We start from the raw sequence: 17,127 nt of genomic DNA, 5'->3' as shown, positions 1-17,127 counted from the left end.
ACCCCAATGCCCATCAAAAGGTAGTACATCCATACAGTGGTACCTACTAGGCAGTGAAAAAGGAATAAATACTGATACATGCAACAACATGTCAAAGCAGTTACATGCGGTGGAAGATGACAAAAAAGAGAGCATACTGCTTGAGCCCTTTTATGTAAAATTCTACAAAACACAAACTAATCTACAGTGAAAGAGGTAGATGGACGGTTCCTTAGGAACGTGGCGGATTGTGCAGAGACAGGCGGGGGGACAGGAGGGCAAGGAGGCTTCTGGCACCAGTGGAAAGTGCCTTAATTGTGGTGATGGTCATGGGTGTGTACATACAAGACTTACCAAAATACATGCTTTAGGCCGGGCGCGGTGGCTCAAGCCTGTAATCCCAGCACTTTGGGAGGCCGAGACGGGTGGATCACGAGGTCAGGAGATCGAGACCATCCTGGCTAACACAGTGAAACCCCGTCTCTATTAAAAAATACAAAAAACTAGCCGGGCGCGGTGGCGGCCGCCTTTAGTCCCAGCTACTCGGGAGGCTGAGGCAGGAGAATGGCGTGAACCCGGGAGGCGGAACTTGCAGTGAGCTGAGATCCGGCCACCGCACTCCAGCCTGGGCAACAGAGCGAGACTCCGTCTCAAAAAAAAAAAAAAAAAATACACGCTTTAAAAGTGTGTGGTTTATTGCCTTTCAATTTTCCTTCCATAAAGTTGACACACTTGGAGAGACAGAAACATCAGGGCAAGGGCAGGAAGATATCCATCCAAATGTTAACAAAAACACAGAGTAGTAGGTGTGGGGAACATGAAGACAGAGAGGACAACAGAAAAGCTTATATGCTGAGGCTGGCGCAGTGGCTCAGGCCTGTAATTCCAGCACTTTGGGAAGTTGGGGCGGGCAGATTACTAGAGGTCAAGAGTTCGAGACCAGCCTGGCCAACATGGTGAAACCACATCTCTACTAAAAATACAACAATTAACCAGGCGTGGTGGCTCATGCCTGTAATCCCAGCTACTCAGGAGGCCAAGGCAGGAAAATTGCTTGATCCTGGGAGGCGGAGGTTGCCGTGAGCTGAGATCGTGCCATTGCACTCCAGCCTAGGTGACAAGAATGAAACTCTGTCTCAAAAAAAAAAAAAGAAAGAAAAAAAAAAAGCTTATAAGCCGAGCAGAACATGAGATGATGAACTAAACCCTCTTGTTACAGCGGCAATCTCATCAATGACTGTAACAATCCTGCCAAACAAAAGACGGGTGTTTGGACTAGATTTAAAATATAAGCCAAACGGCTATACATCATTTACAAGAAATAGACCGGATGGATGAAGGAGGCAAATTCTAACCAAAGAGAAACAATGGCACCACAAACTCTAAAAGTTGACTTCAAGGCATTTTTTTTTAAGTAAGTGCACACTAAATGATAAAAACTATAGTAGAGTGAATAATAAACCAGTGACATAGTCATGTATCATCATCATGATCAAGTGCCGCGCACCCTTCATGACCACACGTGCTGTCCTCCGCACGAACCGCAGCGCGGTGGGTCTGTTTACACCGGCGTCACCGCAGACTTGTGACTACAGTGTTGTACACAACCACACTAGGTCATATAAAATTTTCAGCTCCATTATAATCCATGAGACCACTCTCATATATGCAGCGTGCTGCTGACTGAAATGTTATGTGGCACATGACTGTATTATAAAGACACCTATCTACCCAAACTAATCCATAATTCAACACAATTCTAGTCAAAATCCCAACAGAGTGGCCGGGAGCAGCGGCTCACGCCTGTAATCCCAGCACTTTGGGAGGCTGAAGTGGGCGGATCACGAGGTTAAGAGATCGAGACCATCCTGTCCAACGTGGTGAAACCTTGTCACTACTAAAAATACAAAAACTAGCCGGGCGAGGTGGCGGGCGCCTGTAGTCCCAGCTACTCGGGAGGCTGAGGCAGGAGAATCGCTTGAACCCGGGAAGCAGAGGTTGCAGTGAACTGAGATTGTGCCACTGCACTCCAGCCTGGGTGACAGAGCGAGACTCCGTCTCAAAAAAAAAAAAAGAAAGAAAGAAAAAAAAAACTCCAATAGAGCTTCTCATGGAAGTCCTGGCCCCAATAGCCCCACATCACCCCAGAATTCCTGAGATATTTTTGAAAAGAGATGGACACTCCAGTCCCCAGAGAGTGGGCCCTGAGCCATGGGTGACAAGGCAGGGCTAAGGCCAGACCCACGGCCTCTCTGATAGCAATTCTCTGAGGAGTTCTCTGCAGGCCCGAAGCTGTCCGTTCTGCTCAGTGAGAGGAAACAGGAGATTCTAGCGCTGCAGCACAGCACAGGCTCTTGAGGGAGAGTTATAAATCTGGCTTCGACTTGTGCAAGATGAGCTCCTGCCCGTTTCTGGCTGGGAGAAGCTGTTCTCCAGAGGGACCACAGGATTTAACTGCCGTCAGTATTTGCAGCAAACCAATAGGTTTGTTTTTTGCTTATTTCATTTAAACCATAAACCAGATGCTGCAGTCACCTTTCCACGGAGCTCCACCTGTACACGTCACAAACGTCCTTTATTCCTTAACCTCCACACAGTCTAAATTCTGTACCTTTCCGTATCATCTCCTTTGGGAAATGCTGCTGGAGGGCAAGGACTCCTGGCCTGCTCTGGTGTGTGCTTAACTGCAGGCATGAGACTGCTCACATGGGTCTCATGGATCACATGAAAGTTCACACGGAGGTTCCTCTGGTTTTCTTTTCTTTTTTTTTTTTTTTGAGATGGAGTCTCGCTCTGTTGCCCAGGCTAGAGTGCAATGGTGCGATCTCCACTTACTGCAAGCTCCGCCTCCCGGGTTCACACCATTCTCCTGCCTCAGCCTCCTGTGTAGCTGGGACTACAGGTGCCCACCACTGCACCTGGCTAAGTTTTATACTTTTAGTAGAGACGGGGTTTCACCATGTTAGCCAGGATGGTCTCGATCTCCTGACCTCGTGATCCACCCATCTCGGCCGCCCAAAGTGCTGGGATTACAGGCGTGAGCCACCGTGCCCAGCGGTTCCTCTGGTTTTCAGATGCACACGGATGCTGCTGTGACGACCGGAATACACACTCGAGGATGGTTCAACACGGCACCAGCCAGTGTAATGAACCACACTGATAGACAGACTGAGGGGGGGACCACATGATCATCTCAACTGATGCAGAAAAGGCATTTGACAAAATCCACATGATAAAACCACTGAGAACACAAGGAGTATCAAGGAACCTGCCCAATAGAAAAGACTGGAAGCTTTCCCCCTGAGATCAGGGCAGAACAAGGAAGCCCCTTTCACCACTGCCATTCAACACTACACTGGAAATCCTACTCAGAGCAATCAGTTGAGAAGAAGAAAAAGGCATCCAAATTGGAAAGGAAGATGTAAGACGATCACTAACCACAGATGACACAGTCCTATATATAGAAAATCCCAGAGAATATAAAAGGTTACTACAGCTAACACAGAAATTCAGCAAAGTTGCACAATACAAGAACAACACACAATCAGTTATGTTTCCATACACCATAATGGACAATCCAGAAACAAACAAAAAAATTCCACTTACAACAGCATTGAAAAGAAGAACATATCTAGGAATAAACTTTACCAGGGAGGTGAAAGGACTATACACTAGAAAATATAAAACACTACTAAGAAAAATCAGACACAAGCAAATGAAAAGACATCCTCTGTTCATGGATTAGAAAATTAGGCCTGGTGTGGTGGCTCACACCTGTAGTCCCAGCACTTTGGGAGGCTGAGGTGGGTGGATCACGAGGTCGGGAGATCGAGACCATTCTGGCTAACATGGTGAAACCTCGTCTCTACTAAAAGACAAAAAATTAGCCAGGCATGGTGGCAGGCGCCTGTAGTCCCAGCTACTTGGGAGGCTGAGGTAGGAGAATGGCGTAAACCCAGGAGGCAGAGCTTGCGGTGAGCCTAGATCGCGCCACTGTACTCCAGCCTGGGCGACAGAGTGAGACTCCATCTCCAGAAAAAAAAAAAAAAATTAATATTGCTTGGATGAAATACCACCTTGCAGATCCAACACAATTCCCCACACAGATCTAAAATTCCAAAAGCTTTCTTTTTGTTGTTGTTGTTGTTGTTAAAAGAAGTGAAAAAGCCAATCCCCAAATTCATATGGAACTGCAAGGGGCTCCAAATAGCCAGAACAACCTTGAAAAATGAGAATAAAGCTGGAAGACTCACACTTTCCAGTTTCAAAACATATTACAAAGCTACAGCGATCAAAACAATGTGGTACTGGCATATGGATCAATGCAAATCAATTGAGAGGCCAAGAAATAAACCCAAATCTACGACTAGTCTATATATATATATATATATATATATATATATTTTTTTTTAGAGACAGAGTCTCACTCTGTCACCCAGACTAGGGTACAGTGGTGCGATCTTAGCTAACTGCAATCTCCACCTCCTGGCTTCAAGTGATTCTCCTTCCTCAACCACCCGAGTAGCTGGGATTACAGGTGTGGACAACCACTCCCAGCTAATTTTGGTACTTTTAGTAGAGACAGGGTTCTGCCACATTGGCCAGGCTAGTCTCAAACTCCTGGCCTCAAGTGTTCTGCCCTCTTTGGCCTCGAAAAGTGCTGGGATTACAGGTGTGCACCACCTTTCTTGGCCAAAAGTAAAAACTTTGTACTTTGGCCATGCACGCTGGCTCATGTCTGTAATCCCAGAGCTTTGGGAGGCATAGGGGGCAGACTGCCTGGGCTCAGGAGTTGGAGACCAGCCTGGGCAACACAGTGAAATCCCCATCTCTATAAAAAAAATACAAAAATAAGTCAGGTGTGGTGGCATGTGCCTGTAGTCCCAGCTATTTGGGGGGCTGAGGTGGGAGGGTCACTTGGGCCCAGGAGGTGGGGGCTGCAGTGAGCTAAGATTGCACCACTGCACTCCAGCCCCAGAGACAGAGACACTGTCTCAAAAACAAACAAACAAAACAAAAACAACAAAAATCTTTGTTTTTCAAACGATATCATCAAGATAGTGAAAAAAGGGGCCAGGCGCAGTGGCTCACGCCTGTAATCCCAGCACTTTGGAGGCTGAGGTGGGTGGATCACGAGGTCAGGAGATTGAGACCATCCTGACTAACATGGTGAAGCCACGTCTCTACTAGAAATACAAAAAATTAGCCGGGTGTGGTGGTGGGTGCCTGTAGTCCCAGCTACCAGGGAGGCTGAGGCAGGAGAGTGGTGTGAACCTGGGAGGCGGAGCCTGCAGCGAGCCAAGATGGCACCATTGCACTCCGGCCCGGGTGACAGAGCGAGACTCCATCTCAAAAAAAAAAAAAGAAAAGAAAAAAGAAGAAAGTGAAGAAAGGCTCAATATCATTAGTTATTAAGGAAATGCAAACCAAAACTACAATGAGACATTTCACAGCGGCTACAATAGCTAAAAGAAATCTAAAAAGGAAAGTAAGTAGTGTTGGTAAGGCTGTGGATAACTTTGAACCCTCATATTTGCTGGTGGGATGTGAAATGTAGGCTCTGGTCCTCCCTGTGCCCACCTTCTGCACTGCTCACCCACGCCACACCCGAGCCTCCACTTTTCACTCCGCCCTGAATGCCGACGTCAACACCATCTTCCTGGTGTGCTCCAGTGGCTCCTCCACACCTGATTTGCCCCACCTCCTGCCCAGTCTGCAGCAGGCTCCATCCCTGGCCTCCCTTTCATCCTGCCAGGCTGGGTCCACAGGGTGAACCTGCTGCCTGCCTCCCTCTGTGCCTGCACCTCAGCAGGGTGGGACGGAAACCTGCTGTCCTCTAAGCTCTGTGGTATGCTCTGAATCCCTCTTCTGAAGCCTCAGATGAGCCCAGCAGTCCAACAGGCTCCTTCCCACCTCTGCAGAAATCCTCTGGGCCTCAGCTCCCCTGGCAACCTCAGCCAAGCACCGAAACTCTGGTACTGGGGGAGACCAATCCCCTGCCTTTCTCTCCCTGGGGTCCAGCCTCTCCTCCATCCTCTCCGAGGAGCCTCTATCCGCCCCTGCAGTGGCCAGGCTTCTGTCTGCCCTGGGCCACAGCCTGGGCTCTGGGAAGGCCTGGCCTCCTGTCCCTGGGCCAGAGTCTTACCTTCGCCATCCATGACCCCATGGGACCCCAGAGCACACCCTGTACCCGCCACGAGGCACCTGCCTTAGCTCTTCCCCACTGTCCTGCCCGTCTGCCACCTGCCTCAGCCCTTCCCCACTGTCCAGCCTGCCTCGGCTCTTCCCCACTGTCCTGCCTGTCTGCCGCCTGCCTCAGCCCTTCCCCACTGTCCTCTCTGGACTCACTTCCTAAGGTGCACTCACCTGGGGGCCCTTGTGCTCTACCCTGACCTCTTCCTGCTTCTGAGGGCAGGGGTCTCCTTGGCTCCCACCAACATAGGCTGTGCTCCTTCAGAGCCACTGTGACTCCGGAGGGCCACCTCCAAGTTTGCTCAGACCCCTCAGCTGTGTCCACACTGATCTGCACCCCCCACCTGGGCCCCCCAGGTCCACATACCCCACACCTGCACCCAAATCCCCACATCTGCATCTCCCATCAGCAGAGAGAGCTGGGTGAGCCCCTCAGACACTGCCCTCAGGAACCACCACCTGCCAGGGCTGGGCCAGCGAGAGGGAGGGTTGGAGGACCCAGAAACCTGAGGCTGAGCATCAGGCTCTGCTGCCCAGAGAGACAGGAAAGTGCTCACTGGGGACAGCAGCGGTGACTGCCACAGCCAAGGACGAGGCTCTGGCCACTCGCAGGGACACTGAGTCCCCTGGGTCCCCGCCCACAGCCCTCACCCGGCCCCGCCCACCACCCTCAGCAGTCCTGCTCTCACCTGGCCCCCTCCACTCTACTCACCTGGCCCCGCCCACAGCACCTGCCCCCGCCCTCACCTGCCACTGTCCTCCTTCAAGGCCCCAAACGCCGCGGGCCGCCCGGTCCTCGCTGGCAACTCCTGCGCCTTCTCGGTGTCGGGCTCGGGCTCCAGGGAAGAGCTGGTGCTGCCCTCGCGGCTGACGCTGCTGCCGCGCCCGGGGCTGCTCTCGGCCGAGGCGCGTGGGGATTCCGTGTTCTGCTTCAGCGTCTGCAGCTTGGCCAGCGGGATGATGTCGCAGCCCTGCGGCCGGTGCCACACCGTGCGCTGCGTGCTGGCGTTGTAGTAGTAGAAGCGGGACGTGTTGGGGTCGAACAGCTCCCACCACTGGTTCTCGCTGGTGCGCTTGATGCGGACGCCGGCCGGCGGGTCCCACACGCACTCACCGGTGACCAGGTTGGCGTACATGCGCTCGCGGGTGCGCGGTTCGATGATCTCCACCCACTCCAACCTGGGGAGAGACAGCGTTAGGATGGCTGGATCCACGGCGTCCTGGACCCGCGCCTCCCACCCCTGCAGACCCCGACTCCAGCCCCAGCTGCAAAACCCAGAAATCCTGTCACAGAGGACAGCAAACCCAAGCCCAGTCCGTCCCTGACTGCTGCGCTCCTGAGCACCGCGCACCCAGGGAGGCCCCCAGAGCCTCCAGTGCCCCAGGGTGGTGCAGCCCTTTGGGGGTCCTGGGTCCCACGCCACGTGGGGACATACTGGTTGTGGTTGCAGGTTGCTGTCCTCACAGGCACCCAGGCCACAACCCCACTGCCCACCGCTCCGTCCTGCAGGATCGTGGCAAGGGCCTGTGAGTCACCACTGCACACCTGCTCAACTGCACACCTGCTCAGTAGCCCCTCTGATGCAACTGGACCACCACCTCCACTCTGGGTCGGGTCTGGAGGGGCCTCAGGCCCAGCTAAGTGCTGCTGGGCTCCCAAGCTGTGTTCTCCCAAGGGCCCCCAGAGTAGCAAGGCCAAGAGCCCAGCTGGCCCTTAGACCCTGCTGGAGGGCACAGCCTCCACCCGGCCCTGAGAACCCCGCTGGGGGGGCACAGTCTCCACCCCGCCCTCAGACCCCCGCTGGGGGGGCACAGTCTCCACCCGGCCCTGAGAACCCCGCTGGGGGGGCACAGTCTCCACCCGGCCCTCAGACCCCCGCTGGGGGGCACAGTCTCCACCCGGTCCTCAGACCCCGCTGGGGGGCACAGCCTCCAGCTCAGTAATGTTTCTCAGGCCTCTTCCACATTTCTACACAGAAATAAAAACCCTTAGAGGCACAGAGCGCCTCTCAGCAAAGCCGCTGCCAGGAGGCGTCACCATGGGTCCGTGCATCCGTCTCTTAACCCTGTGACAGGCCTGGTCCTCACCATCACCGGGTTGGTGAGGGGTCTTATTTCCAGGGAAAAGGCACTAATCCCAGGGGCTCAGCAGAAGGAGAGGCGAGTGGTGAGGGCAGAAGGGCCAGCGGACAACAGGCCCAGACAGGCTAGTGGGGGCCGCCTACGGCTCCCCCAGGTCAAGGACAGAAAGAGCCCCCCTTGGGCGGCCAGCACAGACTGCGGGGGCGACCTTCATCCCACATCCCACCCTTTGAAACCAGGCCAGGGCACAGTGGCTCTGAAAACGGGCTGTGACGTGCACAGCGGCTCTGAAAACGGGCTGTGACGTGCAGCGCACCAGATCGTGCGGCACCAAGGATCCAGGCGGAGTCTGTCCGCGCCACCCCGCAAAGGCCAGCTGGGGAAGCCAGGCCCTCACACAGTGGCGGCAGCCCCAGCAGCAGCCCTTCGGGTTCTGGATCTGTTTCTTGCTGAAGCAGATGAGCAGCTGAGAAACACGCCCCGCCACCCAAGCCCTCCTTCAGGCCCTGGCCACTGGACGCAGTTTGCTCCTCCGTGTTTGGGTGCCGCAGGCAGGAGGCACCGAGGGACACTCCATGTGGGGCCATGAGGTGGGTGTGCTCAGGGCCTTATGTGGGGAAGGAGCTGGCTCAGGGGTCTGGCCACAGGAGGAGAATGAGGCGAGGCGCCTGCACTCTGGGGTGAGCAGCTCAGGAGACAACCGCTCGGCACGTGGAGGCACAGCCGGGGTCTGCCCACGGCCTGGGCGTCCCCCAGGGTTCCCCACTGCAGCATCCTGTGCCGTCTCTCCGGCTACCAGGAGCCCGTGGGGATTCCTTAAGGCCCATGACATCCTGTTTCTCTTCCACTTTCACCCACGACTTTCAGCATCGTGGACGCTTCTTGCCCACATGCTCCACTGAGCTGGCCAGCACACCGTCTACCCTTGCTGGCTGGAATTCTAAGAGTCGCACGATAAAGAACTTGCCATGTTGGCAATGCTGTGGTGGCCAGCACACCGTCTACCCTTGCTGGCTGGAATTCTAAGAGTCGCGCGATAAAGAACTTGCCATGTTGGCAGTGCTGTTGCTGCTGCTGTTGTGGGGGCGGTAGGTTACGGAGGTTTCTGTTTTTCTATATTTTCCAAGTGTTCCACAATATTCACAAGATTGCTACTGTCATTTGAAAAAAAAAAAAAAACCACACATTATCTTCCTATAAAATGGTGCGTATTCCAAGTATGACATGCAATGAATCTTTCCAAGGGTCCAGTTTTAAAGTTTTAAGGATTTAGTGGGCAATGTTTCCAGGAAGTATCTGCACTCTGACACTGGCCTGTGCGGTGCATCACTCAAGGGCTAAAAGGTATCTCCCTGCAGGGGTGTTTTAATTCAAATGCAAAGTTAATGACAAGGAAGGACTGTCACAGTTTATAATGAGATAAAGTGATATAGCTTTATTTTTAGAAGTGGCATATGTGTTTATATATATATAGTTGTGTAGAAAGTTACCGGAAGTCTAAAGCCAAATATTAAAAGAGGTTACCTGGCTGGGCGCAGTGGCTCATGCCTGTAATCCCAGCACTTTGGGAAGCCAAGGTGGGCGGATCACTTGAACTTAGAGTTTGAGACCAGCCTGGGCAACGTGGTGAAACCCCATCTCTACAAAAAATACAAAAATTAGCCAGGCATGGTGGGTGCACCTCTGGTCCTAGCTACTCAGGGAGCTGAGGTGGGAGGATGGCTTGAGCCTGGGAAACAGAGGTTGCAGTGAGCTGAGATCACGCCACTACACTCCAGCCTGGGTGACAGAGAAAGATCCTGTCTACACACACACACACACACACACACACACACACAGGACGGGGTTACCTAGGAGTTGTGGAATTTGGTGTAATTTTACCTCACCCCCATTTTTGCTTTCAAAATGTATGATGGAAAATTTCTTTCTTTTTTTTTTTTTTTTTTTTTGAGACGGAGTCTCGCTCTGTCACCCAGGCTGGAGTGCAGTGGCCGGATCTCAGCTCACTGCAAGCTCCGCCTCCCGGGTTCACGCCATTCTCCTGCCTCAGCCTCCCGAGTAGCTGGGACTACAGGCGCCCGCCACCTCGCCCGGCTAGTTTTTTGTATTTTTTAGTAAAGATGGGGTTTCACCGGGTTAGCCAGGATGGTCTCGATCTCCTGACCTTGTGATCCGCCCGTCTCGGCCTCCCAAAGTGCTGGGATTACAGGCTTGAGCCACCGCGCCCGGCCATGATGGAAAATTTCAAACACGCACAAAAATATAGAGATTAGTACAATGAATCCCATGTATGTGGTTTTAATTTTTCTAATTATTTATGTGGACAAGCATTTCCTCATGTTCCTAAGCCACTGACATTCCTCACTCCCCAGACACACACGGCTTTCCCATTACAATTTTCTTACTGATCTGCCGGCGTTGTGTATTTAGAAACGCACGTCCTAGGTGACACCTCCCGCTCCACTGTCTATGCTCTAAAGATCTCTGGCCGTGTGGCTTGTCTTTTCACTTTTCATGGTACCTTTTGCTGAAAATAAGTTTTTAATTTTAATATGGTTGAATTGGTTGAATTCATAAATCTCTCCTTCATGGTTTCTCCTTTTTTTTTTTTTTTTTTTTTTTTTGAGATGGAGTCTCGCTTTGTCGCCTGGCTACAGTGCAGTGGTCTGATCTTGGCTCACTGCAACCTCCGCCTCCTGGGTTCAAGCAATTCTCATGCCTCAGTCTCCCAAGTAGCTGGGATTATGGGCGCCTGCCACCATGCCCGGCTAATTTTGTATTTTTAGTACAGACGGGGTTTCACCATGTTGGCCAAGCTGGTCTTGAGCTCCTGACCTCAGGTGATCCATCTGCCTCGGCCTCCCCAAAGTGCTGGGATTATAGGCGTGAGCCACCGTGCCTAGCCCTTTTGACCTTTTTAAAGAAAACTTCCCTACTTCTAGGTCACAGATATTTCCTTTTTTCTTTCTTTCTTTTTTTTTTTTTTTTTTTGAGACAGAGTCTTGCTCTATTGCCCTGGCTGGAGTGCAGTGGCGTGATCTCAGTTCACTGTAACCTCTGCTTCCCAGGTTCAAGCGATTCTCCTGCCTCAGCTTCCTGAGTAGTTGGGATTACAGGCATGCACCACCATGCCCGGCTAATTTTTGTATTTGTAGTAGAGACGGGGTTTCACCATGTTGGTCAGGCTGGTCTCAAACTCCTGACCTCGTGATCCTTCCGCCTCAGCCTCCCAAAGTGCTGGGATTACAGGCGTGAGCCACCACGCCCAGCAGATATTCTAAGTTGCTTTTCACACTGAAGTCATTAATCTGCCTGCATTGATTTTTGTTTACTGTGTGAAATTTCATTTTCTCATATGGATAGACAGGGATCTTAGGACAGCTTGTTAAATAGCTTTGTTTCCTCAGTGATGGACAATGGCAGCTCTATCTTAAATCTAGTTTCTGGCCAGGCGAGGTGGCTCACGCCTGTAATCCCAGCACTTTGGGAGGCCGAGGTGGGCGGATCACCTGAGGTCAGGAGTTCAAGATCAGCCTGGTCAACATGGTGAAACCCCATCTCTACTAAAAATACAAAAATTAGCTGGGCGTGGTGGCGTGTGCCTGTAATCCCAGCTACTCAGGAGGCCGAGGCAGGAGAATCCCTTGAACCTGGGAGGCAGAGGTTGCAGGGAGCTGAGATCACGCCACTGCACTCAGGCCTGGGTGACAGCGAGGTCTCAAAAAAAAAAAAAAAAAAAAAAATCGAGTTTCTGTAAGTGTGTCTGAGCTCCTAGCTGGCTCTGCTGATCCATCCATCTCTGTCTCTGCTGGAGCAGTGTCTTAGTTACGTGACTTTGTAAAGTTGCTTCCAAAGCCACACTCTCCTCTCCCTCAGGCATGTGTTGAAGCCATCCTTGACCCTTGGTTCTTCCTTGTGAAACTGAGAATCACCTCTTTGTTGGCTCCGCACAGAGCCTGTGGATGCATTTAAGGAGAACCAGGCGTCTCGGTGGAACTTTGGTCTCCACCCAGAGCCAAGGTGTCTCCCTCTGCTCGTCCAGGTCTCTGAAGGGCTTGGACGCCTTCTCCCGATTGGCCCTGCGTCCCTCTCTGCTTCCACAGCACCACTAAGGGAAACCCCGCCGCAGGGAGGGCTGGGAACACCCAGAAGCCTCTGCAGGCCCCAGCCCCAGACGCTATGGCAGACTCGCCCTTCCTCCCGAGGGCCTCACCCCTGTCTCCCTTCTTTCTCTCCATGGACATCCCAAATCACCACACCACAGAGAACCTGGAGGGGCCCACCAGGGGTTCCCAGCACCGGCTCACACGGAACCTGGAGGGGCCCGCCAGGGGTTCCCAGCACCGGCTCACACGGAACCTGGAGGGGCCCGCCAGGGGTTCCCAGCACCGGCTCACACGGAACCTGGAGGGGCCCGCCAGGGGTTCCCAGCACCGGCTCACACGGAACCTGGAGGGGCCCGCCAGGGGTTTCCAGCACCGGCTCACACGGAACCTGGAGGGGCCCGCCAGGGGTTCCCAGCACCGGCTCACACGGAACCTGGAGGGGCCCGCCAGGGGTTCCCAGCACCGGCTCACACGGAACCTGGAGGGGCCCGCCAGGGGTTCCCAGCACCGGCTCACACGGAACCTGGAGGGACCCGCCAGGGGTTCCCAGCACCGGCTTCCCCTTGTGCACTCTCTGGTCCTTAGCTCCAGGGCAACTCTCCCTGGAGACCCTTGACCTCAGCCCAGGATATGAAGTGTTAATGTCTCCCATTGTCAGAAACACAGGGACACCGACATGGTGCACCTCGAACCCCCAGAGTTCAGCACTCTAGGGAGAGAGGGCTGAGGCTTGGCAGGGCCAGGACCTCCTCCTGCCCACGGTGCCATGTGCTGCAGCCTGGGCCTCCTGAGGATGTCGCTGGTTGTGGCAGTCCACTGCACACACCATGCCCTTAAATCTCAACCCTCGTGGGCTCCTGCGGGACCCACAGTTTAAATGGGAAAGAGAATCCAAGGCTCGCACAAGTAAAAATGGCAACTGTTGAAAGGAGGTGGACAGGTGCCCTGCCTTCCCCCTGGAGCCCAGCTCTCCCCGAGGGGCAGAGCTGCACCCCCATGGCTCAGCCGGGCTCTTCACTCTTGTTACCTGACCCCCATGACACAGGGCAGTTTTTTTTTTTTTTTGGAGACAGAGTCTTGCTCTGTTGCCCAGGCTGGAGTGCAGTGGTACAATCTCAGCTCACTGCAACCTCCACCTCCCAGGTTTAAGCAATTCTCCTGCCTCAGCCCCCCAAGTAGCTGGGATTACAGGTGTGTGCCACCACAGCTGGCTATTTTGTATTTTTAGTAGGGATGGGGTTTCATCATGCTGCCCAGGCTGGTCTCAAACTCCTGACCGCAAGTGATCCATCCGTCTTGGCTTCCCAAAGTGTTGGGATTACAGGAGTGAGCCACCACACCCAGCCTCAGGGCTGATTCTCAGCCAGCAGTGGATACAACAGGAATTCCTTCCACGATGTTTCTCACACTGCTGGAAGTGCAACCAGCTCAGCCCTCGGCCCAGAATCACTCCCGGCTCTGGGCCACACCCTGGGGATGGGCTCCACTTTCCTCTGCCCCACAGGGTGTGCCCGGGACACCCCCAGTGTCTTCCAGTCTTATCCCTCCCATGGCTGCAGTGTGGAGGACAGTTCTCTCCCCAGGAGGCCAGACCCCATGTGGCAGTCCCAGGCTCCCCTGAGCCCTTAGTGACAGCCTCAGGAGCGGCCTTGGAGTGTGACTCCTTCATAGACACTGGGCTTCAACCTGGAGCAGTGGCCAGAAAACTGGCTGATGCAGGTACCACGCCCATTTCCAGGTGGTGGGTCCCATGCTGACACAGGGCTCAGGCCCTGCCCAGGGAAGCAGGAGCGTCCCCAGGACGGTTCCCACTGGCACCGGCTGGCCTGGGCTGCTGTCGGTCTGCTCTGTGGGACAGCAGCCATCAGCACCCCCACGTGGCTGCAGGCCCATCACATACACCAGGATGGGCAATGATATGCTTTGGCTATGTCCCCACCCAAATCTCCTCCTGAGTCGTAGTTCCCATAACCCTCATGTGTCGTGGAAGGGAACAAGTGGAGATAATTGAATCACGGGACAGCTTCCCCCATCCTGTTGTCATGACAGTGAGTTCTCATGAGATCTGATGGTTTCACAAGGGGCTTCCCCTTCACTGGGCTCTCGTTCTCTCTCCTGCCGCCATGTGAAGAAGGACTTATTTGCATCCCTTCCACCATGATTGTTCCCTGGGCGTCCCCAGCCATGTGGAACCATAAGTCAATTACACAAACCTCTTTTCTCTATAAATTGTCCAGTCTCGAGCATGCCTTTAGTTGCAGCATGAGAACGGGCTAATACAGGCATCAAATAAGAAATGACAGCCAAGAAAGCACAAGGAAGAACCAACCGAAAACCAAGAGAGAAGGAGAGAGGCCACAGCAGCTCCTCAGGGTCCGGGTTTGGAGCCAGCACACGTGGAATGCACGCTGCTGTGACTGGCATTCATGACAAGATGAGTTTCTACAGAGGAAGGAAAATGTAGAGGGTGTATAAAGAATTAAGTGGAAAATCTAAAATGTCAAAATAAATCCCTGAAAGTAACGTGTTATACAGGTTTAAGAAGAAACTAATGCCAAAGGATGAAGGGACAGAGCACAGGATGGTCAGAGGACAAAGCCCAGCAGCATGGGACGGGGCCTGGAGAGGGAGGGCGCGGAAGCGGGAGGGAAAGGCCCGCTGGGTCCACGTGAGGGAGAGTGAGGGGCAGAGAGACTTTTTTTTTTTTTTTTTTTTTTTTTTTTTGAGACAGAGTCTCGCTCTGTCATCCAGGCTGGAGTGCTGTGGTGCGATCTTGGCTCACTGCAAGCTCTGCCTCCTGGGTTCAAGCAATTTTCCTGCCTTAGCCTCCCAAGTAGCTGGGATTACAGGCACCCACCACCACGCCTGGCTAATTTTTGTTTTTAGTAGAGATGGGGTTTCACCACGTTGGCCAGGCTGGTCTCAAACTCCTGATCTGCCCGCTTTGGCCTCTCAAAGTGTTGGGATTACAGGCGTGAGCCAGTGCGCCTGGCCAGAAGAAACATTTTTAGACAGATCAGCCTCCAGTCTCTGCAGGTGGAAGAGAGTGCCCATCACTATCAGAGAAATGCAGAGCTCGAGACACTGAGGAAAACCAGCAAGGGTGGTCCCAGCCCCACGGGAACAGCTGGGGTAGAAGGAGCCAGTGACGCTGCTGGCAGGAACATGGGTGGGCCATATGTGCCAGGTGCCGGTTGACAGCACTGTGGGGACTCGCTGCCCTGGGCCTACAGCTTAAGACCTGGCAGGAGCAAGGGTGTACAGACCCAGCAAGACAGAGCAGGGCCACAGACCCAGCAAGACAGAGCAGGGCCACAGACCCAGCAAGACAGCAGAGCCGCCCCAAGGGTCCTGAGCACGCATGCCGCATGAGGGAACCAGGCAGGGGCCTGCAGGCTGTGCATTGCATTGAGGCTCACAGAGGCACCAAACTAACGGTGATGCCAGAGGCTGCCCACCCAGTGGGGCGCGTCATGAGCCTGCGCCTCCTCGAACACTTCTCTGCACACAGTGTGTCAGCTAACATGTTTGTAAAGGAAGAGAAATGTGCCTCACTCTATGGGGAGGCGGCCCTAAGCCTCCCTCAGCAGCCGGGAGGAGCAGCCATATGCGGCAGGGACAGAACTGTGGGGACCACAGGGAGAGGCAGACTGGGTGCAGGAGGCGGGGCTCTCGCCAAGTATCTGGAGAAACTCAGTCCAGGGCCCGACCCTGACGAAGGGGAAGGTAAGACCCAGCAGGGCTGGGGACCCGGCTGGCCGCCTGATGCCCACGGCCTGCCTCTGTCAAACCCAGCAAGGGTGAGACTCGCAGCCAGAGGCAGCATGGTGGCGCGAGGGGGACAAAGCAAAGCCTCAGCAGCCTCAGCTGGGCGACCGCGGCCAGCGTGGGCAGGACTCTCGTGCGTGTTCACTGCACCATGAGATGAGAGCAGCACATCGCCTCTGTGGTCCTCCTCCCAGTGAATTGTGGTAAAGATCAGGCACGTCCAAGCGAGGGGTGTGTCACGCAACACCGGGCCAGCCCTCCTCCAGGCCATGTAGGTCACCAAATGCCAGGAGAGGGTAAGTCCAGAAGAGCCCAGGGACGTCAGGATCAATGTCATGTGGAACCCGTGGACAGAAAAGGGAAACGAGGTGCAAGCCCAGGCATCTGAATAAGGTGTGGATTCCGTCACTAACAGTTCCCGACGGGCTCGTCAACTGTAGAAAGGCACCGGCAGCACGAAGGTGAGGGTGTCAGCGGCCGGAGGACCCTGACAGTGGACCCTGCAGTGGACACAGAGGCTCTGGGCTGCCTGTGCCATTTCCACGTAAATCTAAGACTGTTCTAAAATTAAAAGTTTACTTAAAAAACGTAAGTAGTCTCCATATTTTAAAATGTTAATTTTACTCTATAAATTATATAAGTAGCACAGTCGGCCTCATTTCGCAGCCAGCAGCTGCTCCTCCATGCAGGCCTACCCTGGGGCAGGGAGTCATGGCCCAGAAGGGCTCAGGGGACAGGAGTGCCCAGAGCAGGGCAGCAGGAAGCCCCTCCTGGGAGGACGAACTCCTCTGAAACCAACAGGATGGAACAAAGCCCCCAATTCCTCTTCCTGACGACACCAACTTGGTGACCATGAGGCAGCTTTACCAAAACACAGGAGACCTCACCAGCTCCCCCGAGGCCCTCTGGCCCTAGGCACTCCCGTGACCCCATAATCCAGGGACAACCAGGTTCCGGGAGGGGCTGTGCACAGGGCAGAGGGTGGCCCCCACGTGTCCTG

The 17,127-nt window shown here is 53.9% G+C and overlaps 1 protein-coding gene across 6 annotated transcripts in view; it reads right to left on the bottom strand.

Annotated features, from left to right (window-relative positions):
* LOC105464231 (Rho GTPase activating protein 39) overlaps window positions 1-17,127 on the bottom strand; it is a 143,702-nt gene that overhangs the window by 39,939 nt on the left and 86,636 nt on the right. For 5 of the 6 annotated variants that reach the window (XR_976713.3, XM_011711914.2, XM_011711917.2 and 2 more), the window contains exon 3: window positions 6,919-7,350. Coding sequence is in view for 4 of the 6 variants with exons in the window: in XM_011711914.2 (XP_011710216.2) it covers window positions 6,919-7,350 (432 nt within the window). In the remaining 2 variants the exon portion in view is untranslated. Of the gene's footprint in view, window positions 1-6,918; window positions 7,351-17,127 lie in introns of those variants that run through there. The other variant, XM_011711918.3, reaches the window with a different exon arrangement.

Source organism: Macaca nemestrina, chromosome 8 (assembly GCF_043159975.1).
Source record: "Macaca nemestrina isolate mMacNem1 chromosome 8, mMacNem.hap1, whole genome shotgun sequence".
Lineage (NCBI taxonomy): Eukaryota > Metazoa > Chordata > Mammalia > Primates > Cercopithecidae > Macaca > Macaca nemestrina.
The sequence above is the reverse complement of the archived record's forward strand: the minus strand, read 5'-3'. Positions and strand labels throughout refer to the sequence as shown.